The sequence below is a fragment of the Trachemys scripta genome, chromosome 9 (assembly GCF_013100865.1).
Source record: "Trachemys scripta elegans isolate TJP31775 chromosome 9, CAS_Tse_1.0, whole genome shotgun sequence".
NCBI lineage: Eukaryota > Metazoa > Chordata > Testudines > Emydidae > Trachemys > Trachemys scripta.
Window position 1 is genome coordinate 11,966,259 of NC_048306.1, and position 24,783 is coordinate 11,991,041.

The 24,783-nt window shown below is 41.8% G+C and overlaps 1 protein-coding gene across 2 annotated transcripts in view; it reads right to left on the reverse strand.

The window, feature by feature from the left end:
• The window catches only part of IL1RAPL2 (interleukin 1 receptor accessory protein like 2), a 563,242-nt gene that overhangs the window by 18,360 nt on the left and 520,099 nt on the right, over nt 1-24,783 (reverse strand). For both annotated transcript variants that reach the window (XM_034782543.1, XM_034782544.1), the window contains 2 exons: nt 13,642-13,771; nt 5,880-6,025 (listed from right to left, as the gene is read on the reverse strand). In XM_034782543.1, the coding sequence (XP_034638434.1) occupies nt 5,880-6,025; nt 13,642-13,771 (276 nt within the window). The remainder of the gene's footprint in view (nt 1-5,879; nt 6,026-13,641; nt 13,772-24,783) is intronic.

The following is a 24,783-nucleotide window of genomic DNA, read 5'->3' on the forward strand; positions in this document are numbered from 1 at the left end:
GCTGACAGCTCGCAACCCCCCATGTAATAGCCTCGTGACCCCCAAGGGGTCCCGACCCCCAGTTTGAGAACCCCTGTTCTAGCCTCTAGAGTGCACAACATAATGTTCATGTCAAGTGTTAATGGCCAATGGGATGCCAGGGATGTACATGACACAGCTAAGTGCCATTTTTTTTTTGGTGTGATGGATACTAAAGGCACCAATGTGCATAAGATGGGAGTTCTCAAACTTTTGCTTAGTACGTGCTATATCTTAAAAGGGACTAGAGCTGGCTGAAAACTTTCCGATGGAACAGCTTTCCATTGGAAAATGGTGATTTGATGAAATCAAAAAATTTCACGGGAACATATTGACATTGTCCAAATGTTTGACAAAAAATTATCGAAGTGCTTTGTTTCGACTTTATTGTTTCTTCATCGATAAACTATAACAAATATACTATACTAATCGATAAGACAAAGTCAAAACCAAGCAGTGTAACCTTATTGAAATGCAGCTCTTCAATAAGGTCTTTTTGATGTTTGCCAAAAAAAAATTTTCATTTCACAGAAAATTCTGAAATTTCAACTTTTTGTTTCAAATCGAGATGAAAGAAAACTTTGAAATATCAGAATTTCCCATGGAATAGAAATTGAAAGTTTTCAACCAGGACTGCTCGGTCAATATCAGCCGGGCACTCCCATTGTGGCCACAGGAACAATCTCGTCTGCCATTTACAACCACAGAACAGCCTTGTAAGAATGACAGTGATTGTTTACATGGAAGAGTGACCTCAGGAAAGTACTGGAGAATTTCTTGAGATCAAGATTTTCCCTTTTTGGAAAATAAATTAATCATTCTCTTCACTTTTGCTCTTAATTTTACCTTCCTCTGTGCTGTTCCATGGACAAAGCTGAAAGATCCATTATGTTCTATTGTATATTCGGTGTCAAACATAATCCCCTCCCTCTTGCCCCCACCCAGGTTTAACACTGTGGACAATAAGGGCCCATTGATTTATGATAACTAAGATGGATCTACAAAGATTTGAGTCCTTCTCTCTGTAAGCCATAACAACTGTTTGTATCATCTCTACAGCCAATCCTAACAGTTCCTGTGTGTGTCTGTAGGCCATGGGCAGGATTGTTTTCTGTGGCGAGTCCTTGTCTCTTTAATCATCTCAGTACTCTGGTCTAACAGAGCCCAAATATGCTGGCCTTCAGGAAATGGTATAATGCAAAACTGCCAGAGTTTGGAGCAGTACAAGTGGAGCCTGGCGTAAACATTTATAGATTACAGCTGATGTTGCACCAGGAAAATGCTAATATGATGATAATTATATAGGGCACATTTCATAAATGGATCTCAAAGCACTTTACAAAGGAGGTAAGAGTCTTTGTCCCCATTTACAGATGAGGAAACTGAGGCACAGATTGGCGAAGCGACCCCAGGCCAGTGGCCGAGCTGGTAATAGAACCCAGGTCCCCGGAGTTCTGCCGGTCACTGACAAACCAATGACAAAAGTTGGAATGACTTACAATAACTAAATCTGTAGCACTGGAGGTGCCCATTATCAGACTGAAGTGTCGTCTCAGACATAGAATAGACACTAGAACTACTCAGCCTTGCTTTGCAGTTCAGCCACCCATAAAACTTACAAGAAGACAAGCTGACACAGCTATCACCAACAGCCCAGATTACTTTACACAAGATGTCAGTGCAGATATTTACCACTTTGACAAACATAGTTCGAAGAGACATAAAGCAAAGAACTAGGATGATACAAGACATAAAGTTTAGAAGCATAAAGTTTACAAAATCTTAGATGCTAAGAAAATGTACCATTATGCCACTGATGTCATCTTCAGGTTGAAAAGAGAACATCAGGTGGGCACATTTTGGGCTTAGTTTCATTTAGCAATGCTTCATGTTACAGTAATTAACCATCAGATGCCCTCAACTTATTTTCAGTTTCAATTTCCAATCTGCAAGATCTCTCCAGCAAGAAAGCATAGTCCCACAGAAGTACGAGAAGGAAAAAGTCACTCTGCATTTCTCAGTGCTCGTTTTAAAAGTCCTGAATGATGGAAGTAGCACAACTACTCTTGGGAGACTACTCCATAGTCTGATAGCTCTACACTCATCCAAAATTTTGTCTTTCTTAATTACATTCCATTAGCCCGACTTGTACCTCCCATAGACCACTCTAAATATCCAAGCTATACATGTTTTAATCTTTCTTCATAACTTAGCCCATCTCACTCCCTTATCATTTTTCTTCCTCTCCTCTGAACTCGCCCCAGTTTGTCACTATCTTCCACTAATATGGGGTTGAGAATAGGCTAAATGTAAACATACTCAACCCTGCCTGTGTAGCTGGTTCTATGCCATCCACTCTCCCCCTCTGCTTAACTGATATGTAAGAGGTAGGATGTGGGGTGACCCAGCAGTCCCTTTGGCTGGCTGTTTCAGTGCTTGACTGGCCCAAACTTATTAGGGCATGTCTACATTATGCGCTGGATCAATGGGCAACGATTGATCCAGCGGGGTCGATTTATTGCGTCTAGTCTAGATGTGATAAATTGACTGCCGAGCGCTCTCCTGTCGATCCGTACTCCACCGGAGCAAGAAGTGTAGGTGGAGTCGACGGGGAAACATCAGCTGTCAACTTACCACAGTGAAGACACCGTGGTAAGTAGATCTAAGTACATCGACTTCAGCTACGTTATTCACGTAGCTGAAGTTGCTTAACTTAGATTGATCCCCTCCTGCAGTGTAGACCAGGCTTTCGAGACCTTTTCCCCTGAGCTACACTGTCTCCAATCTTGGTGTAGTTTGCAGTCTAGCCCATTACTTCTATCAAAACCAAAAAATACATTCAGATATATTTCATTCAGGCCCCAAGTCACAACGAGTAGTTCCTTTCTCCTTGAGTAGTCCCATTAAAGTCAATGGGATAACTTGTGGAGCAAGGCATTGTAGAGCATGAAGCATCTAAGAATCTGGCCCTTATGCTATTATACGAGGGAAAATCAGTAAAGGGAAAAGGTGCAAAGAATATTTCTTATTTAAAATAATGAAAAAGATTAATCCATGGTATATGATTTGGAGCACTGAGCTGGTTCAAATGCCAAGAGAACTAGAAATACCCAATAACCAATAGCTCAGTGTAGCTCAGAAGGTTCCTTCATGGCTAATGATGACATCAAATACAAAATTTGTTTCCTTTATGTCTGATGTGAAGTGGACGTTCTTGAAAATAAGTGTTGAGCTGATATTGTTGCAGTGTATCCTTTCATTGAAAAGCCTACTGCGTCTTTCAACTCGGGCCACTGATTGATTCGACTCAGCAGCTCCTGACAAGTTATTTCTGTTATAAGAAGTACATTTTGTAGTGCACTTAGATATTTTTTTTGTCAGAAAAGCCATGGACTGTTTTCAAAGTCATCTAAAGGGAATTCTAAGCTATTTCCTTGTTATTTACTGAGGGAAGCTGCTGGTAGGTGAATGAGGACTGCATAACCTATGGACTCCCAAGTAACAGGCATACTCAGGCAGCGTGGGGGCAAAGACTGTGTGGAAAATACATTTTAAAATATATCAAAGCAAATAATAAAGTGTCTTTGAAAGACACCCGTGAAGAAATGTGTGACAGAGAATAGACTGTGGTATTCATGGCTCAGGAACACACCAGTGTCTCTGTTTTCATAAGTGGGACAATCAGACTGGTTTCCATGTAAAGTTGTCCATGTAAAGCTGTAGTTGTTTAATTTGTAGGCAAAATTGCCCCACTCTGGATGACACTGAATCCTAAATAACTAGACAAAACACCATTACTGTGTGGATATAATACCAATGTTTCTTGATGCCTAGGGACAGCTGTGTTTTTTACCCTTTGAAACGAACCTTCCTGTTTGCAAGACAATTAAAACACCGATCTAGCAAAGGACTTAAGCACACGTTTAATCTAAGCACGTGAACAATTTCCTTGGCTTTAGTTTCCTTGTTAAGCATGCTCTTTAAGGGATCAGTGCCTAAATCCAGAAACTCCATACAGCAATTAAAGTTTGACTTTCTTTTTGATCCTTAATATTATAGTTGGAGCATCATGATTAATATTCACAGGTCTGTGGGTACTTTACAAGTCCATACATGGAGACAAAGGGCAATTAGGATAGGATAAGAAGTGATTAGTTTAGGGCACAACAAGGAAATTTAGGTTAAATATTAGAACTTTATAAATATGCAGACAATTAGACAATGGGACAAGCAGCCAAAAATCACTCTGGAATTGCCACCAATGGGGATATTCAAGGCAAGACTTGAAATTCAACTACTGGTGGTACTCTAGGGAGAATATGAAATGTATCCAGTCACAGTGCAAGGGGAGATGATAGAATGACTGAAAAGTGGTCCTTTCCAACTTCCAAATTCTGTACTCAGCAATATTTCTTATGTAGTGTCACTAGCATTCTGAAATGCCTCAAATTTTCTTACTATTCCTTGTGCATCCTAAATGTTCAGTAAAGGAAACAAAACACTGCTTTAGAAATCTTTATATGGACACTTCCAGGTGCACATATAAAAATAACTTTACTTTTCTGGTAAATGCATTTACAACCAAGAGTAATAGTAGCAATGCACCCAATTTGTTACCCTTTTGTGAGCTTCCGGTGCCTTCTCAGTTTTGCTTTTCCAATAGATACAATTTCATAGCTTTGGTACCTGTTGAAATGCTTCATTTTAGACTGAATGGGGATCTCCATAAGGCTACGTCTACACCACACATGTTGGGTATGTGTAGCTCTACATGGCAGTGAAACGCAAGCTGTGTCCACACTGCTGTGTGTAGCTCTACGTGCCAGTGAAAGGTTCTGGCAGAGGGGAGGCAGTGGGGAAAGGCCGACGGAGTCTTTCCCTCTAAATGTCACTCTAATTACAAATGAGAGAGAATGTTGAAATTAACAACATGGGAAGGACTCTAATGAGATACTGTTTACATTCTGTATAAGATAATGGCTTGTGCTAAACCACAGAGTTGCTTAAAAGATAATACTAATTTGGATGTTTCTTCTATAACCAATGGTATTAAAAATATCATGGCACTTGCAATATTTGCCATTCTCAGCACAGGGAATCCTGCAAATATCATGGTAAAGTTAAACACAATGGTAATGGATTAACAATCGATTGGATGTAATGGATGACAGAACAAGAAGCAATGGTCTCAAGTTGCAGTGGGGGAGGTCTAGGTTGGATATTAGGAAACACTATTTCACTAGGGGGGTGGTGAAGCACTGAAATGGGTTACTTATGGAGGTGGTGGAATCTCCATCCTTAGAGGTTTTTAAGGCCCGGCTTGACAAAGCCCTGGCTGGGATGATTTAGTTGGGGTTGGTCCTGCTTTGAGTAGGGGGTTGGACTAGATGACCTCCTGAGGTCTCTTCCAACCCTGATATTCTATGATTCTATGAACAGTCTACTCTGTAGCAGTGTTTTCCTTCTTGTTACTGTAATAAATCAACATGCACCTATATTGTTTAAAACGCTCAGTTTAATCAGTGAAAATATGATAAAGGAGAAATACGAAAAGAATGAACTTCAATATTAAATAGTGTGTGTTTTCAAATTTGCAGCTGGTTTAAATTGGAATTCTTTCTTTGACTTCATTTGAGCTGGGGCCATATTACTCAATTACTGAGTCCAAATATGAGCTCAGTAGTTCTCTAAAACAGTGTTACACTTAATGGTACACGTATGCCACAATGCGCAAGTATTTTAGCTGCAATAAGCACACAGGAAGAAATCCTGGCTCTTTGAAGTCAAGGAGAGTTTTGCCATTTGACTACAATGGAGCCAGGATCTCACCCCATTCTCTAAGGCATGGGAGAGTTAAATACCTTTTTTACGCAGAAGGACACTGGCATGCTTACGTCCATTTCGGTTTTCCACGTGGCAGGTGTAGTTAGCCAGGTCTGCCTCCCCAACAGCATCAAAGGTTAATGTTAATTCCACTTCTTTCTCTCCAAGATGTTCTTTGAGGAGTCTGAAAGGAAGAATGACGTCTCCTCTTAGTCTGATGGGGACAGGATACACATGAAAAGATCACCATATGCCACACAGTGTACAAAAGGCCACAGGTTGCCTTCCATTTACCCAGCATGGAGGAGACCGGAAAGGGCCCCCAATAGGTGGAGGAGAAATGGGAGGATCATGCATAGGGAAAGACAGCTATGAGGCCACAGGGAAGAGTAAGACGAGGCTGTGCTGCAGAAGCAGGGTTGCATACTGTGATCTGGTGGAAAACCTACGGAAGCAGGTATGCAGCTCTGCGGAAAGCCAGGGATCGGTGGGATTCTGCTCTGCCCCTTTTATGGGCACACCACGTGGAGGATCAAGGATTTGTTGCTCAGTCTTTCACATGTTCTAAGGCACAAAGGGGAAGGGTTTGGGTTCCTGCAATCCTGCAGCAGCATGTAAAAATCAAACCCGACCAATACAAACAAACCCAGATGGGTTTTGATGATGGCACTGTTGCTGATCAGCTGCTTGTAAAAGACATCTAACAAGTTCGCAACAGGAAATGCAGCATCTACATAATCAGCTCTGTAGCCAACGGAGTCACTTCAGCCCTCTTAGTGTATTATTGCATAATGTGTGAGAAAAATGTATCAGGAACTCTGCACAGCACTCACAAATAGTGTAGTATTGTAATGACTATAGCAGGGGTCGGCAACCTTTCAGAAGTGATGTGCCGAGTCTTCATTTATTCACTCTAATTTAAGGTTTCGCGTGCCAGTCATACATTTTAACGTTTTTAGTAGGTCTCGTTCTATAAGTCTATAATATATAACTAAACTATTGTTGTATGTAAAGTAAATAAGGTTTTTAAAATGTTTAAGAAGCTTCATTTAAAATTAAATTAAAATGCAGAGCCGCCCGGACAGGGTGGCCAGGACCCGGGCAGTGTGAGTGCCACTGAAAATCAGCTCGCGTGCCGCTTTCGGCTTGCGTGCCATAGGTTGCCTACCCCTGGACTATAGTATAGTTTTACATGCACCGTGTATAATGCAGCGCAATAAGAATGCAAAGTGCTTATGGGCACATCTTTAATCTAGTTAGATCGGGTACTGGAACCGCGAAGCCAAGGAAGCATGGGCTGTAGAAACCTGCCTGGGATCCGGGTGACTTACTTGGATGGCTTGCCCATGCTGCAGTGGTTTCACTGCTTTGCCACCTGAGCTAGCTAGATCAATGCTAGCTCAGGTATGTCTACAGGGGCTGCCATCACAACTCTTAAAATAAATTAAAGTTTCCCAAAGAACAAAATCCCTTCCCCACGGAAGCCCAAAAGAACAGCGACAGTCTTGTTTATCATTTGTATTGCAGAGCTAGCTGGAAAAGCCCCCCCCCACCCCTGCCAAGGAAAACTTTGACTTTTCATCATAAAAACAAGATCTGAAAACTTTTGGCTGAAACAAAAATGTTTGGATTTTGAGGTTTTCAATGAAAAGAATTTTTTTTTTCCACGGAAAGTATCTCACTTAATTAAAAAACAACAACATTGTTTTCCCCACTGAAAAACAATTTAGATAGACAATTTTCAACCAGGAATAGGTCGGGATGGGGACCCCATTGTGCTCAGTACTAGATTTTCAGAAGAGCTCAGGACCAGATTTTCAAGTGCTTGGCACCCACCCTGGGGCCAGATTGTCTCAAGGTAAAGAGATCTGGCAGCTCCCATTGCGACATGGCCAGATTTTCAAAAGAACTCAGCACCAAACATGCACTCAGCATGCCGAGCGCTTTGGGAAATCTGGCAACAAATTTTGATGCCCAAATGAGAGTGGACAACTTTTTAAAATCGGATCCAAAGTAAGAGATGGTTTCAGCTGTCACATAGTGATCTGGAGTTTGTGGGTGGTCAGATCCAGGATTCAGATCCTGACTTTTACAAGGATCAGGTCCAGAATTTGGATTTGCCCCTTGGTTCTGACCACCCCTACAGTTTGGGTGTGCATTGAGCTTGTGACTCAAATGCCTCTCTAAACCACCTAGTTACAGTATGTTAATCCCTTTCAATGCTGCCTCTAAAACCAAGAAACCTCATGCGATCTGAGACAATCTCTCAGAAACCATACTGGAGGGAACCGCATTTTCTCTAGTTACACTGTATCTGCACAAGTACGTTGGGAATCAGGACTGCCCCCTCCCCCCAGCATATCTTTGAATTTTGGAAAAGTTTGAATTGCTTCTTTTTGCACAACTATCTTCAATTCTTGTGTACTTCTGCATTTCTGGTTCTGGCACAGACTGCAAGGGTTGAAGTACTGCAAGAAAAGCTGAATTGGCATCATTTCTGGACAGAATGGGAACCTCCAGAGAGAAGATGCTCAGCTTGCAGACTTAAATTCTTGCTTGCGTTCCATCTGGCTGAATCATTACACGTCCAATCAATTTACTCCATTTTCTTTATTAATATTCTTTGTATCTGCTGAGATAGTTACCCCTGGCCTGTCTTTCTTCTCTGTTGGTAAACAATATGCTCCCCATTTTGGTCCACAAATCACGCTGCAGGGAAGGAATAAAACAGCTAACAAAGATATCCGGGGGCATTAATCAGAAGCACTTCATGAGTTTTCAGGGTTTCCCAGGCTTAGATTTATTATAATGAGCAAATCTTACACACGGTGACAATTATAAAGATAGTTCAAAATTATGATAAAATAAACTATTATTCCAAAGCCATTTAAAATTAAAGTCCCAGCCATTCACCCTACACTTAAATAATGCAGAATCATCTAAAAAGAGCTCTCTTAAAAAAAAAAAAAAAAAAAAAGGATTTGCACGTAGACTGAGAATCATTGTCACTTAGCCTGTTGCTAATTAAAATGGCAGAGAAATAAATTCAGTAGAAGGGGATCTTATCATGGAAATGAGAAGAGACACTTAAATATTGGGGTGGGCTGGGGTAAAGGCAGCAAACTGCAGGATGCTCCGAATGGGGTTAGACCTTTCATTTGCTTTTTACCCACAGAACAGAGCTCATGAGAAATTCCTTTAAATATGTCACATACAAACACAGAATATTACAAGATGTGCAATCTCTAAATGGCTGCATTTTGTAACTGATTCTGTGAATAGACAGAGCCATGTTTTCTGGGAAGTACAGAAGAATTTTAACAAACTCAGGCCCTGAACCTGCAAAGGGATCCACATACACAGGGAGAAACCCCGGTCCCATTGAAGTCAGTGGGATTTTTGCCATTGACTCACCCAGGGATCCAAATTCCCATGCAGCAACTTGAGATACAATGACTTAGGTACAGATCATTACAGTCCCTCTCATTGATGTTAGACACATAAGTGTACATACAGGTGACTCTATTTGCAGGATCGGGGCCTTCATTAATCAACATGTGATCTACAGCCGCATCTGTAGGCGAACTCCCGCCCTGCGATGTACACTTCTCGTATATAGCCGAGGATCTGGGCCACTACTTCCAACAGGCACAAAAACCCTCGTTCTTCCCTCAAGAAAGAGAGATTGTAGATGAAAGGACACATATGTAGACACCTCCAAACAGAAGCCATTGAACTAACAAGCTGTATGGTGGGCTTCATTGCTTAATCACTCCCCGTCTCATTCCCCGTTCTTTGCCTGTATATTGTCTTTTAAGATTGGAAGCTCTTCAGGGGAGGGTCATCATCTTCTTACTTGTCTATAAAGCACTCAAGGGTTTGTCTACTGCAATGGGTCTTGGAGCAGTGAAACTGAGGCATCATGGAATTCAGTGTAAGCTGTACAAACCTGCCTGGGCTGGAACCAATGACTTGAGTGGCTAGCCTACGCTGAAGTGTGCGCTGCCGTGGTTCACTGCTCCGGGTCTTAAGCTAGCTAGATTAATGCTAGCTCAGGCATGTCTACGCGAGCTGCATTCACACCCTGTGACTGCAGTGCGGACACACCCTAACATGCTAGCTAAATAGCAGTAGTAATTTTGCTTTCTTACTTCTCGTAGTGGAATAGAAGCTTTCACGTATTCTTGGAGCATTTTGCACCTGCTAATTGACTTGTGTGGGCGAGAGTGCAGAGAGCGAGATAAATCAGTGAGGGAAAATGAGGCTTTCAATTTAAAATGTCCCCATTCACATCTTTTCATGCATTGAATAGGAATTAAATTATTTCCATTTTAAAAACCGAGACGCTTCTTGTGGGGAGAAAAAAAAAAGACAAATATATTTTCCAAGACAAGCATTATAAGGGATTTGTAAACTGTTTTACGGTGTCGTGGGAGGACAAAAATATTAGCAATTGATAGGGTAATTTGTAAAGTAAGATTTATAGTGGACAATATTTCTCAGCTGTGGCAAAGGAATAGAACTGAAATTCACTGAGAACTCCTTTGATAATCAGATGCAATTCACAACTCTGCAGGCAGGCTGAAAGACTGTTATTCCTTGTTTAATAGCACTGGTTCAATTTACATGACATTTTTATTACTGTGTGGAAATCCCACCCCTGGGCAAGAAGAACATGGGCAAGGTCTCATCCCCCACCCCCTTCCCTACAGTATTCTATCCTTTGGTGAATTTAATTCAAGGGGGTGGGCGGTAGGAGCGGGCCCTTCTCACTTCAAAAAAGAAGATCCCGCCTTTGATTTGTCCCTGCAATGCTAATCACTACCTCACGGTGATCAGACCTCACCTTCTTTGTCATGCCATCTCACAATCCCTTGATAAATCACTCCAGACCCAGTTCTACAGCCCTTAACCATGCTGAATAGTCGTTACCCTTGCAAATAGTCCCATGGATATGACTTCAAAAGGAATATATCTGAGTCCACATTGTAGTGATCTCCTAAAAAAGTACAGATTAATTCACCGTCAATTATCAATATTATAGGAGGAAATGGATATCATAGATTCTCTAGAGTGTCACATGACTGTGTACAAAAGACCTCACCAGCTATATTACATTCTCTTCAGAACAGAAGGGAGTAGCTTAAATCTTGTGTAAAGGAAAATATCTGAAGTAGCCAGGGAAGATTCAGATTCAGTTTGAAAAGCAAAGGGATCGGCTTCTAACCTTCTCTAGATACAAAGACACACAGTAGAGATACAGCTTTAGACTTTTAGCAACGCAAAAATGCCTGGAGACTCATTGGTCTGATTGTATCAATGCCCAGTTACTACAAGTTTATCTCAGCATTTAAAGGGACACACCTGCTGATGCATTAATAGCAGAATGGTAGGACAAGTGTCAAATAGACAGGGCCTACCATCGCTAATCAATTTCTAAGCATCAGTTGCATATCTTTTATCTTGGAAAAGATCAATAACAATGACTGGATGGAAGATATGGGCAGGCTTGCAGTGCTGCTAACATGACAGCAGTGTTTAGTGTTGAATTAAGAGGGCATGGTCAATCTGAGATGTAGACAACACTGGTCACCATGAGAAAATCAACTTTTGCAAACAGTTACCACATATGTGGTTGCTGTGGTTATTTCCAAATCAAAGAAAAGCATGAACTCTGGCACCTAAAATAACAGCATGGGAGCTGTTGGCAAGTGCTGAGGTTTTAACATTGACCATGGTCTATAAAAGCAAGAGGGGATATATGGAGCTGTTAGATGTACTGAAGAGAAGACATTCTTGAATTGCTCTGAGTTTATACTAGGTCTACACTAAGGGGGAGGTGTCGATTTAAGATACGCAAATTCAGCTACGCGAATAATGTACGTGAATTTGGCATATCCTATTCGACTTACCCCGCTGTGAGGACGGGGACAAATCGACCGTTGCGGCTCCCCTGTCGACGGCGCTTACTCCTCCTGATGAGGTGGGAGTTAGCACGTCGATTCAGGGATCGATTTATCCGTCTAGATGAGACGCAATAAATCGATCCCCGAGAGATTGATTTCTACCCGCCGATCTGGGATTTTAATTGGGGGGAAATGTGAAATTAGTTAAGAGGAACAATTAGATGGGGCAACGGAACACAAATACAACTTAACCTCTGATTCAATCATAGAAGTTGAGAAGCCAACAGACAAAGAAACCAATTGTAATCTGTGATAAGGGCTCACTGCTAGTTTAATGCCCTCCGGAGTGGAGTGCATGCTGGGCTGCAGGAGGGCGCATGGTCAGATCATGCTGGGCTCCAGCAATCTCTGGCAAGTGTAGACGGATGCGTGGCAGCCAACTTTGACTCCACCTTCCCCTGTGGCACTGAGCAGAGATCTGCTGCAGCTGGGAACCTAGCCCAATGTACTTCTACTGAAAGATATTGCAACTTCCGGGTTAAATTCTATGCCCATCCAGTTCTCAAAGAAGTCAGTGGAGGAGGCATGCATGTAATTTGGGGCAGAACAGGGGACTTAGTTTGGAATCAAGAGATGTTCCGGGGGAGTGACAAAATCATTCTGTTGTTATAAAGGAACTTCCATATGAAGAGTTTTTAAAATGTTCATTAATGCGGGCAGCAGTTTGTTGGAATTTTATATTGGTGGTCATTAAACAGCACGGCAACTGTGCAACAAAAACCCTTCTTACCTTTTGTGAGGAATCTTACATGTGACTAAAGGGCAATTTTGGGTCCGTTCTTTTGGATTTCTTTGATAATTTGCTGTTAAAGATGGGTCTTAAACAGGTGAGAGATGGAAGATGTGAAAAGAACCTGGATTCTTTTAATACTTATATTCATCATTTGTCAAGGAGAATTGGGAACACCACCATGAGTTGGGCAAACATAGATGAAGATATCAGAGGGGTAGCCGTGTTAGTCTGAATCTGTAAAAAGCAACAGAGGGTCCTGTGGCACCTTTGAGACTAACAGAAGTATTGGGAGCATAAGCTTTCATGGGTAAGAACCTCACTTCTTCAGATTAATCTGCCACAGGACCCTCTGTTGCTTTTTATAGATGAAGATGTGGGTCCTACTCAAGAAGTTTTTAGTCAGGGAAACATTAACGGGGGATGACAAGGGAATATAGTTACGTACAAACTCCATGAACTACGAGGTTCATTTGGACTCATACAAATTAAGGAGACACATATTATGAAGGATTCTTTTCTTTAAAACTTTTACAACAAGCAATGGTCAGCAATCTGAATGACTGATGAAACAAAAAAGGCACAAGATGGGTAAACAAAAACCTCACGATTACTTGTTTCTCTGCAGAAAGGAACACATAAATGCTTAGAGAAGGCACTGGTTAAGTTATGTGCACTGTACATTCTCTATGCTGGTTGGGCAAATAGAAGAGAAACAGTGTGGAAATCTCTGGCAGGTGGCCATCCATCTTTAGGATTAATATCGATAGTGAAAATAACATTAATTTCCCAAGAGCAGCCACTTGGGGCAAATGTAGTGGACAATATCATTATAGTTAAAGGCCAAAAACAACCCCCAGGACATTCAGAAGCATGTCAGCGGTAGCCTAGGGAAATTGGTGACATATCCTCAGAACACATGGATAGCCACACTGTCTTTAGAGTATATTCAGAAGCAATGAGCTAATGTTGCACTGGTTCACAGCCATCCATCTCTTTTTAGACAAGAAAATCATTTTCAGTTCAAATTAAAAAGCTGTTAAAAACATTCTCAGTTGGGCCCTACCGTTTTCTTAGCAGTAAAATAAATACTCCAAACAGTACCTGATTTCCCCTTCTCTAATGTGACCTTCTAGTTCTTCAATGAATTTTTCCCCTCTCATCCAGTAGATCATGGGGCCCGATTCTCCACTGAATCCAAAGAATGCTTTGCAGGCAATGCTTAGTGGGTTACCTGAGGATAACATACAGAGAAGAGGTTAGACAAATAAGCATAGATGTCAGTGAAGGAAAATAACTGTGAAAATTCTATTGCTAAAAGCTTTTAATAAAGTTCCTTGTAAAAGACTATAAGGAAAAATAGCCATGAGGGGAAATTACCGTGTTAACTAAAATGTGCAGTAGATAGTAACAATATAAACCTCTTATGTTATCCATCATTTACATGTTCTTAGAATGGTATCACATGGACAGTGAGATGGCAGCTACTAGAAATGGTCATAGGGGAAGTCATGTTGGGTTAGTTGCTAAAGGAGAGGCCTTCCTCCCAGCAAGATTCTGGGATCTATTCCAAAAATTGGCCAGTGTCACGAGGCAGTAGGAAAGTCACTAAACCTGTGTGCTTCTGTCTACCCTTCTGTAAAATGGATGTAATAATTCCCACGTCACATGTGTACTGTTCATAAAGCGTTTAAAGCCCCTCAAATAAAGTTTGTGTATAACTGCAAGGTAGCAACACTAGGAGCAATATTCATATCAATCGGATTTGTGAAAAACGATTAAAACTCAAATGACTGATCAGGTAATAAAGTAAAGAAGCCTCTTTTCCCACTCTCTCTCAAAAAAGTTTTTTTTTTTAAAGAAATAAAACAAAACACAGATGGTTCTGCTGCCTCTCTTTTCTCTCCACGGAATCAGCTTCTAGATAAGTTTTCGTTGAAACATGACTTTAGCTATACTAGATAGCCAAAAGGATCATTCAGTATTTGGGTTGAAGGCCAGATGGTTGCTTGCCTGCCAGTTGTAGTTGTAGCTGAAGCAGCAGTAGCAGCCACCACCAGTGAATTTTGGGGAATCTTGCCCATTCCTCGAGTATGCAAATATAGCTGTTGGATCTCTTTCTGCATGCACATGTCACAGATGTTGCTGAAGAGGCTCTGGTATCCCTAGCTCCAAAGAAAGAAGATGGGCAATTGGAGCTTGAGCTGATGTCAATGAAAAAGACTTTCAACTGGAATTGGATCAAGACCAGGAGGTGAAAATGGACTAAATTAGATTTAGAAGAACTGTCTTATTGGGCCAGCCATGCTAGTAGTTGACAATTTTTACACTGGAACAGAATGGGCACCTCACTCTTTTAGGGCTCAACCTGAGAAACCTTAAAGGAGCCGGAGTTCCATAAAATGCTAAATACTCAGCGTCTGCAAATCAGGACCCTTTAAGTTGTTTCAAGCTGGGCTCCCAAAAGCACCAGTCACTTTGAAAATTTAGAGTACAGTGAGGGAAAGAAAATCTGCAGATCTTGACTGAGAAAAAGACTGTTTCTCCAGAAAACATCGAGAGGAAAAAATGGAAAGGAAAACGGAATGTGTATCACGAAAGTGTGCTAAACAAGGTTTCATGAAAATTGTCACTACAGCATTTACTGTTAGTGTGTTTATTATTTGTAGTTAGTCACAGAACATATTGATATCTATAAATAGCAATTATATACTGATAGTTTGATGTATAGATCATATATCTACATTTATTCACACCCCCCCCCCCCCGCAATACTGGTTAATGCCATAACAAAGAGACATAAAGGATCAATGAATCAACAGTCAAACAATATGTATCCAAATGTAGAACTGCTCAGCTTCACTCACTACAAGACAATAACATGGGGAATGATTCTATGAAATATTCTGGGCCAATCTGCATTCTCACATAGGAACCAGTTCTGTGAGCTGCTGACTAGTGTCCTTAACTGATGTGAGTGAGAATTAGTCCTCCAGCTATATACATTTTGCAATTTCTATAGATGGCCAATGCCAGGTGTAAGGTCTTATTGTGCTGTTTACTCAGCAGTCACGATGCATATCAATTTAAACACATTTTTGTGATTGCTGGCATGCGGGGGTTCAATCCATGTTTGACTTTAATGGAAAAAGACAATTAGAGCAATGTGAAAAAAGGAAAAGGCTAGATGTGGTCTATCAAAAATGACAGTATTTGCCCCTTCCTTGGCACACTGTGCTGGCCGTTAAGTATTGCTGGGACAGTTTCTTACAGGATGTTTTTTGTTCACTAACCCAGCAGATTCTCGCAGAATCAAATGAAGGAAACAAAAACATTCTGACGAGATGTCTGATTTCTACAAGTGCAAAGTAAATATCCTGAAGTGATTCACTTAACAAAGTAGGAAAAGTTAAATAAATAGCTGTCACTATAGTATTTCTGCCTGCGAAACATACCTAATGTATGTACATGGGGTCAGCATTCTTTACCTTGACAGATCTATACATTCTAAATTTGCAAGCTATGGTTGTAGTTCACAGCTTTGCCATGCTGACAAAACTGAAAAATAAACGGATCTTTTTAATTTAAAAGTTGTTAGAAGAAAGAAACAGCCTCTGTGATTTGCATTCAACTAGGAATATAGGACTGACTATAGCAGATCAATCCAGTCATCTATCTAATCTAGTATCCTGCCTCTGACAGTGACCTGTAGCAGATGCGTCAGAGGAAGGTGTAAGAGACCTTATTTGATGGAACAACTTGTCTTTTCAAAGTATTACAAAATGGTACAAATACAATTATGCCCGGGGTGAAATACCTTTTGCAAACAGCCATACTCAGAGTCCTCCCGTTCCCCACAGGTAAGCAAAAGTCTATGCAATGGCCTTGTATGGTATTTCGTCCACATGGAGTAATTTCACTTTTATTGTGCTTGGTCTGTATAGGTCTTATAACTCCCGGGTTGCCCTATTGGCCTACTACAGCCTTACAGGTTGAGGGTCTGTCTACACTGCAGTTGGGACTCGGGAGGTGTGATACAATAGCAGTGAAGCCATGGCAGCGGCACGGACTAGCACCGCCCACCCTGAGTGCATACTGAAGTGCCTGCTGTCCTTGCTGCTGTGGCTTCACTACTATTATTCAAGCTAGCGTTGAGCTAGTTAGATTAAAGCAAGCTCAGGTATGTCTATGTGTGCTGTAATCACACCTCCTGACTGCACTGTAGACATACCCCTAGGCCAGAAAAGAAGGCATTAAGAAGAAGGCTTCTTTAAAAGAAGACTTTATACCCAGATGTAAATCTCAGTAATGGGGCAAGCTCCCACCATTCCATGCTAAGATAAAACTGGCTGCAGTTGAAGCCTGTTCCATTGGCTTTCTGGGCATTACGACCAATCCCATATAGACGAGAAGCAAAGTGTGTGCCATAATACCCTGGACCCATCTGGAGAAGTCCTATCATCGATGGCAGAATCCCTGAATCAGGGGATGCAGTGGGCAGTGCCTCTAGTGAGTCTCATTGCACCAGCATGGGAGCAGGATCATAGCGATCACGTACTGAACTGAGCTTCGTGGACAACTGGAGTAATAGTTAATATATAGCTACATATAATATAGGGCTCTAGTGACCCATCTAGATCCATGCCCAACACCCAGAGAATTGCACGTCGTTATTCACATTATGCATTACCCAAAAGAGTTAACATTTATCTACATTAAAAATTCTCTTGCATCCTTTAATTAAAAATCAAAGTTCCAAAGAGTTTGTGGGATTCTACAATTGCCTCCATTGTCAGTGAGTTCAATTTAAATCCGATAGACATTTTTTAAAATTAAATATTTTGGCTAAAACTTGGGGAATGATTAGAGGGATTACTAGTGAAGTCAACGTTTAACGGAGCGTTTTAAGTAACAGTGAGGAAAGAGTAGAAAAGACTGTGAGATATTATTAATTCTCCTTTTTTTAACTGGGGTCACCTTGTTACATTAAAGCCTCTGCTTCCAAGCAGAAGTCTCTACTTTTGCTTTCTTCTCCTACTCTGTCAATCAGACATGCTGTTGTAAACTCCCAGCTGATAAGGCACAACTGCTGGCAACTGGAACTTTTGAGAGCTAAATCTTACTGTAAATTTTCATATGACTATTTGCACAATAAATGAATATGAATTCTACAGTACATTTTAACATTTCCCCTTGCATTTCATTTTTCAACAGAGAATTCCAACTAAAAACAGTTAGCCAAATCCTGCAGACCTTTACTGAAAGTGATTTCACGGGAAGTCTTGGCTAAGGACTGAGAAAGCATTTGCAATAGCATATTGCTCCGTGTGATTTTGAACATGCTTACTGTGGGTTTGGCATATTGTGAAAGTAAATGGCATATTCTGTATTGCATCTCGTCTTGAATATTACACCCTCCCAGCCTCAAACAAATGATGCTTAAAATAACTCTGCAAAAGGGGTTTGGTCCTTTAAAAACTGAAATATCATGGCTAAATGAATGCCTCGGAGACTGGTGCACAGAAACAAAAGCTGTATATAGACCACAGGATCCAACTGATGCACACTGGCATATTGATTTCTTTGTTGGCAGGTAGCTTATTTTCTACCACTTTATACTGGTTGCTATTTGCACTGGTAAGAACACTCATATAGTCGTTCCTGGCTAACTTCTGTTAGTGATTGTAATCAGGCCAGATGCCTCTGATGTGCCCCCTTGTGGCCTACCGTCATGCTACAGGCAGCCTTCCTCAGTTTCCCCTCTTGGACTGTTCACTAAACTAAAAAAAAAAAACCCCAACCACTTTTGTCCACTCCCATCCTTCATTGGGCTCTGCATTATTAAATCAACAAACATTCAAAATAAAGTTTTCCAGGCCATCCAAATGTCTACACAAAACAAAGGCGTCTCTTCTTCCTGCCTGGTATCTTTCCTGCTTTGGCGTGCCCTACCCAGGTGAAGTCTTTGTCCTAACTCCCATTAGTCTCTGCTAAAGCTTGCTCATTCCTAGTAGTCCCTAATCCCTGAGCATCCCCTCCTTCACTGCAGCCTCCTGCTGCTCTTAACAGGGCAACCACCCTGGTCTCTTCCAGGTATGGCTCAGTCTGTAACCAGGATTGGCTGGCCCCAGCCCTCCGGTCCTTAAGGGTGAGGCCTCCTGTTACAGTGATCTTTTTCTCCAGTGGATAGGGCTTAAATGTCTCTTTCCAAATTGCCTGATCCCAAGCCCACTAATGTTAATGAGGCTCCTTGTCATCATTATCCTTTGGTCAAAAGCTCAGAAGTTTGAAATCCTGGGATTTCCTGATTCTTGTACTTTCATTCCACTTTACACATGCCATCTTCGGAAGGACACTCATCCCTACTGCTTCCAGCCTTCTGATGTCTCTTGCATTTAATGCAGCTGCTTCCAGACCATGGAGTAATACAGTTAGTATTTTCACTTTGGTACCAAACATAACATTTTTATCCGTCCATCAGTTGATCAGATTCTGTGCAGCACATGTCGCTAAAGCATGTCTCCTTTAAACCTCATCCTTGATGGACCCATCGGATCTGAACAGACTTCTTAGGTACACGCAAGATTTTACTTGTTTTGTGACTTGACCTCTGCTGCATAATGACAGGTCAGAGGAATAAAAGGTAATGATGACATCAACTTCCCGCCTCAAACCTCACAAACCCATTCTGATTTCCCACCCCGAATAGTTACACCATTGGGTAGTTCTATCAGTGTAGCCTGCTGGGTTCTATTTCTGGTTCTTGCCCTGAATTTGCAGGATGAGCTCAGGCAAACCACAACCCTTCTGTGCTTCAATTTATCCATCTCTAAAATGGAGGTAACATCATCTTCATAACGGTGTCAAGAGGTTTAATATTGTTAATAAAGTCCTTTGAGATCCTTGGATGAAAGGTGCTCTGTCTGTGTCACTCGTGATGAAATTTATTTAAAGTGATAGAGTTCTGTCTTCCCCTGCTAGCTAAGTAATCCTACCTCAGTCCAATATAACTAGGAAGATAAGAGTCGAGGGGCTGTGGAGAAAAGAGACTAGATCCCAGAGCGGCCAGGCATGGATGCTGGAAAGCAAGCTATATTTCTTTGGTGCCAATGGATGGATTTAGGTCTCTGAATTTCGGCACTCAAGTTGAAAATGTAGGTTGATGGCACACTTGTTTGTGTAGAATATACTTTCAGAATGGTAAGGATTTCTGAGGAGGCCTGGCACATGTACTATCCCTGGAGAACTGTTTTCTAAATAAATAAGTTTTAAAAAATGATGATACTTGGGCAGGGGATGTTTTCCCTTTGGCCATAATCTGATTTTGATATGTGCGTAGTACACAATTAAACAATAACCCGGGACAGCTAAAATGGTCTCTCTTGGGCCTGAATCAGCACAATATTTGTGGAAGGTCATAATCTGGTGTCTGCACCTGCACCTCTTTTGCAGGAAACTCAGTTTGGTGGGGAAACCATTTTTGATAAGATCTACAGGTGCTTCCTTTCTAGAACTGCTTAGACCGCACAGACCTTACTAGCATTCTTCAGTCTCCTTTCCTCATGAAACACTTTCCCTTATACACTAAAGCACAAAACACCCCACCCAAGCCATAAGAAATGAGGTAAAGCTTTCCAAAATCAGGTCAGTACTTGGCTGGACTGATGACAGTATATCTCTTTAATCTGGGCAGAGATTCATGACTGCTCTAGCAGCAGTCTTGGACAAGAATCTGACCACTCGTATACCAATTTGATGCACATACTGGTTCTCTGGCATGTCTGTGATCATCCTCATCTGCTTTAGTGGCATTCTGCCCTCTCAGAAGGTGGAAAACAGTTTCAACTGGGTTAAGGTGCCAAAACTGGCTACCAAACAAAAGACTGAAGAGGGTGGCCTGCAGAATATAGTACAGGATACCTCCTTTGCAAGGAAATCCTTGTGATAAGCGGTGTCAAGTTAATTCTGCATGGTTCATTTTTTGGGTTTGCATCCGCAGACACCCGTGGGCATTAATACTACTGATTAGTGCCTTGGTATTTTTAGCTTGTTTGCCTCAGTAATGGCTATTGTGCACACGCAGAAGGGAAGATGTGTGCATTGCTGCAGAATCACTCTCTCATTCCAGGCCTTCCTCATCAATGCTTAAGTTTTAGCTGGTTCACATTTGACAATAGCGCAGGTCTCTTACTCGCTAGAAAGGCACTATATTTCTTGGGAAAGATGCAGTTGGGCCAACAGCTGACAAAGAGCTCTACATCCATCTTCTCAGATGTTGGCTAGACATCAGCATTTTGTGACCTCTCGAGCTCTCGGCCAGTAAGGGGAGGGAGAGAGGGCACACGTTATTCAAGTGGCTTTCAGATTTATATTGCCAGAGTTTCATGGGACATACCAGAAGTATCAGCTAAGAATGTACATCATATCACCCAGTTCAATTACAGAACACAGTGCTTGTGATTATTAAAGAACCACAGGCTGCTTGGCCAGCCAGGAACATTGTAGTCACCCAGTGCTCTGCTAGCAGTAGAGGTGTGAACACCAAGGGAGTTCTCAAGAGAGTTTCTCAAGAGAAACTGCTGAGCTCCAGTTCATTGCAAATTTGGCACCATCAGATCAGGATTAAACAAAGACTGTGAATGGCTATCCAACTACAGAAGCAGTTTCTCCTCCTGTTCAGACCTCTACTGCTAGCAGAGCACCTCACCCTCCTTGATTGAACTAACCTCGTTATCTCCATACTGATTTATACCTGCCTCTGGAAATTTCCATTACTTGCATCTGAAGAAGTGAGGTTCTTACCCACGAAAGCTTATGCTCCCAATACTTCTGTTAGTCTTAAAGGTGCCACAGGACCCTCTGTTGCTTTTTACAGATTCAGACTAACATGGCTACCCCTCTGATACTTGACACCATGTAAGGAAGTGTTATTTACTCCTTCTCATAACACAAGAATTAGGGGGTCACCACATGAAATTAATAGGCAGCAGGTTTAAAACAAACAAAAAGAAGAATTTTTACAACACAATGCGCAGTCAGCTCCTTGCCAGGGGATGTTGTGAAGGCCAAGACTATAATAGGGTTCAAAAAAGAACTAGATAAATTCATGGAGGACAGGTCCATCAATGGCTATTAGCCAGGATGGGCAGGGATGGTGTCCCTAGCCTCTGTTTGCCAGAAGCTGGGAATGGGAGACAGGGGATGTATCACTTGATCATTACCTGTTCTGTTCATTCCTTCTGGGGCACCTGGCATTGGCCACTGTTGGTAGACAGGATACTGGGATAGATGGACCTTTGGTCTGACCCAGTATGACCATTCTTATGTTCTTATTACCTCTCTTCTAGCTTTTTTATGTTCCTCCCTAAACTGTGAGAATGCATGCTTTATGACTTTATTACAAGGTCATGTAACACAATACAACTTTTTCTTTTGTTTGCACTTGTGACTTTCATGTGCAGACATTACATAGACATTCCACTGAGTACTGTACGTCCATTACTCAGATAACTAGAGGTAAGAGATGAAAGACATATTTTAGCCCACCTCACTAACAGTCTTCTAGAGACTGTCTACAGGACTGAATCTGAATCTCCAGTTGTGAGGTTTGCAAGGCAAATCATTGTGTCACGGGTTTGTCACTGACCAGAACTCTGGGCTGCTATAATGAACTTTAAAAATGTCTGGAATTAACCAAAGAGCAGACTGTCTTATAGTCATCTGGCAAAGTGGGCTGAGCTGAATAGAACAGTCAAGTAAAGAACCTACTTCCTTTACTTCAGAAGGAAATCCTGGACAAGGCGATAAGGGAGACAGAGCTTCTACTTGCAATTTATCCACACCACAAATACCAGGGGCAACATAAACCTTGATTCATGAAAAACAATCTTTGTGCAGAAGCTGATATCTAGTTTGCAGAGAATGTCAATTTTCTCCAAGTTCCTTCCAAGGACATGTTTTTAGCCATTCTCTTGCAATCGTCAGTAACAGGCAGAATCCAGGAACACACAAGTACACCGGAGCCCAAACAAAGAATAAGAGCTTTTGGGCTGCTGGGAGAATTAGCTCTGTAGGTGCTGAGCTGTGGGAACTCGGGTGGCCTATGCAAGCAGCACCTGCGGATACTGAATATCTGCTGCATAAGATCCATAGATTTTATGACAGTAAACTATAGCAGATGTTTTACACTAGAGGTCAGTCTTGCAATCTAAGACCAACCCTCTTAGTCAGAAATTCTGAAAAAAAAAAAAAAATACATACGGTGCCAAATGTTTTGTTAAGTAGGTTGTCTCTTTGCTCTTTAAGTTTACAAGGTTGCATTTAAAAGGTATCAGTTAATCAAAGATTTAGGTAGGCAATCTCTGCTGAGCTGTGCATATTCATTAGTCCTGAATAAACAGTATGATATTGTGCAAAGAAAGGACTTCTGTTCTTCTGCTACTGTCAGCAAACGTCCTCCTCATTCCCATATTTCATATCAGACATTTCATGGGTCAAATCCCGAGAGAGTCTGAGTGCCTGCAGCTCTCCTTGATTCCAATGGAACATGGATGCAGGTATTTAGCCCCTCTTGAGATTTGTCCCATGTGGTGAATAAACATCAGCTTGGTTTAAAAAATTGATACTTCCCAGTCATACTGGATTCATTTAATAAACCCTGAATATAGATGCTGAATAGTTAGTGTAATAGGCAGAGGAAGACGGAGACTCTGCACATAGAGGGCACAATCGATCACACAGGAGCACATAATGGGATATTCAACTCCTGGATTCAGATGCTCAGATCAGCACTTAGGTAACTAGAAGCTCATTTTGCACACATTAGTGCTAGTTTGTGCACCCTAATATGGCATCCAGAGGCCCCATTATGACATCGAACTCATGAAAGGTAAATAAAGCCTCATTCATGAAAAGGAATAAATTATAATGAAAATGAACATTACTGCACTGACCATTGTGGGCTGTATTATTTTTTTTGTGCTGTATCTTCTTTCCATCCTCATCCCAGTCCTTCTCCTCTTTTGTTTGCCTCTTTATTTTCTGCTACCTTTGTTCCATCATTTTCTGCTGGCTCTTTGCCATTTTACTCTCCGTCAGTATTTTCTAACTTTCTCTTCTCTCTCTCCCCATCTCGCCAGGCTGGGTTTCTTTCCCAAGACTCGGTTCTTCCTGTCTCTCCCTCATGTTCTGTCTCTCACCATATTTCCATCCCGCCACAAAATCTCCCCCTTCCCAGCGTTTATTCACTTGGCAATTCCCTTTGGACTCACGAGCTTTATGGTTCGTTCTCAGGTTTCCCTTCTCCCTTATTTTTACCCTTTGAGTTCCATTCTCCCCCCCCCTTTTCCTCTTCCTCTCACCGCAACATTTTCCCCAAGACACCCACTAAATACTTTCTTTCCCCCCCTTTCCCATATTTCCTTTTTCTCCCCACTGCTTCCCCTGTAACATCAGTCACTGGGGTTAGCAGATACTGACCACTACTATGTGGCTGTGGTCAGGAAATAAAGGAGTTTATTAGACCCATCCCACCCACTTTTTAGACCCTCCACTGTTGCCATTGAAGGTACAGTCTAGATCCTCCCCCTGTTGCTTCTCTTCTGGGTCCCCACTCCCTCCACTTCTCCAAAGATCCTGGGACTGCAATTGACCCACGACTCTTGTTCCACCTTTGCTGCACTCACTCAAAAGTGAGGAAATTTTAGCAGCCCTGCAATATACGTTAGCCTATGGCACCTAGCCCCACAGCCCGCTGATCTGCTCGGACTCCCAGTGTCTTCACAAGAGACTCTGCCCATATGGGAAGAAGCAGCTGTAGTAAATACCTTTAGCGGCTGAGGCATATCAACAACTTTCTCGTTCTTTTCTATTACCATTCCCCAGAGTGAACTGATCAAAGGAACCATGTTTTGTTGGTATAACAAGATTTACAATGTTCATGCTAATTACTATAGGTGGTTTTTCCCCCTTTCATTTAACTGATTATTTTACAAAGTGGAATCCCAGCTATGGGCTAAATCCTGCTCTCCCTTACTCAGGCAATGCTCCCATTGAAGCCAATGGCAGTTTGACCCAAGTAAGCACAGATTGTATTATTTGGGCCTGAGAAAATAAGCCCTATCTAGACAGGGCCGGCTCTACCTTTTTTCTGCCCCAAGCAGCAAAAAAAAGCGCCACCCCACTGAGCCCCCCCCCCCCCCCCCCCCCCCCGCCCCCCCCCCCCGCCGCGCGCCGCGCCGCCAGAGC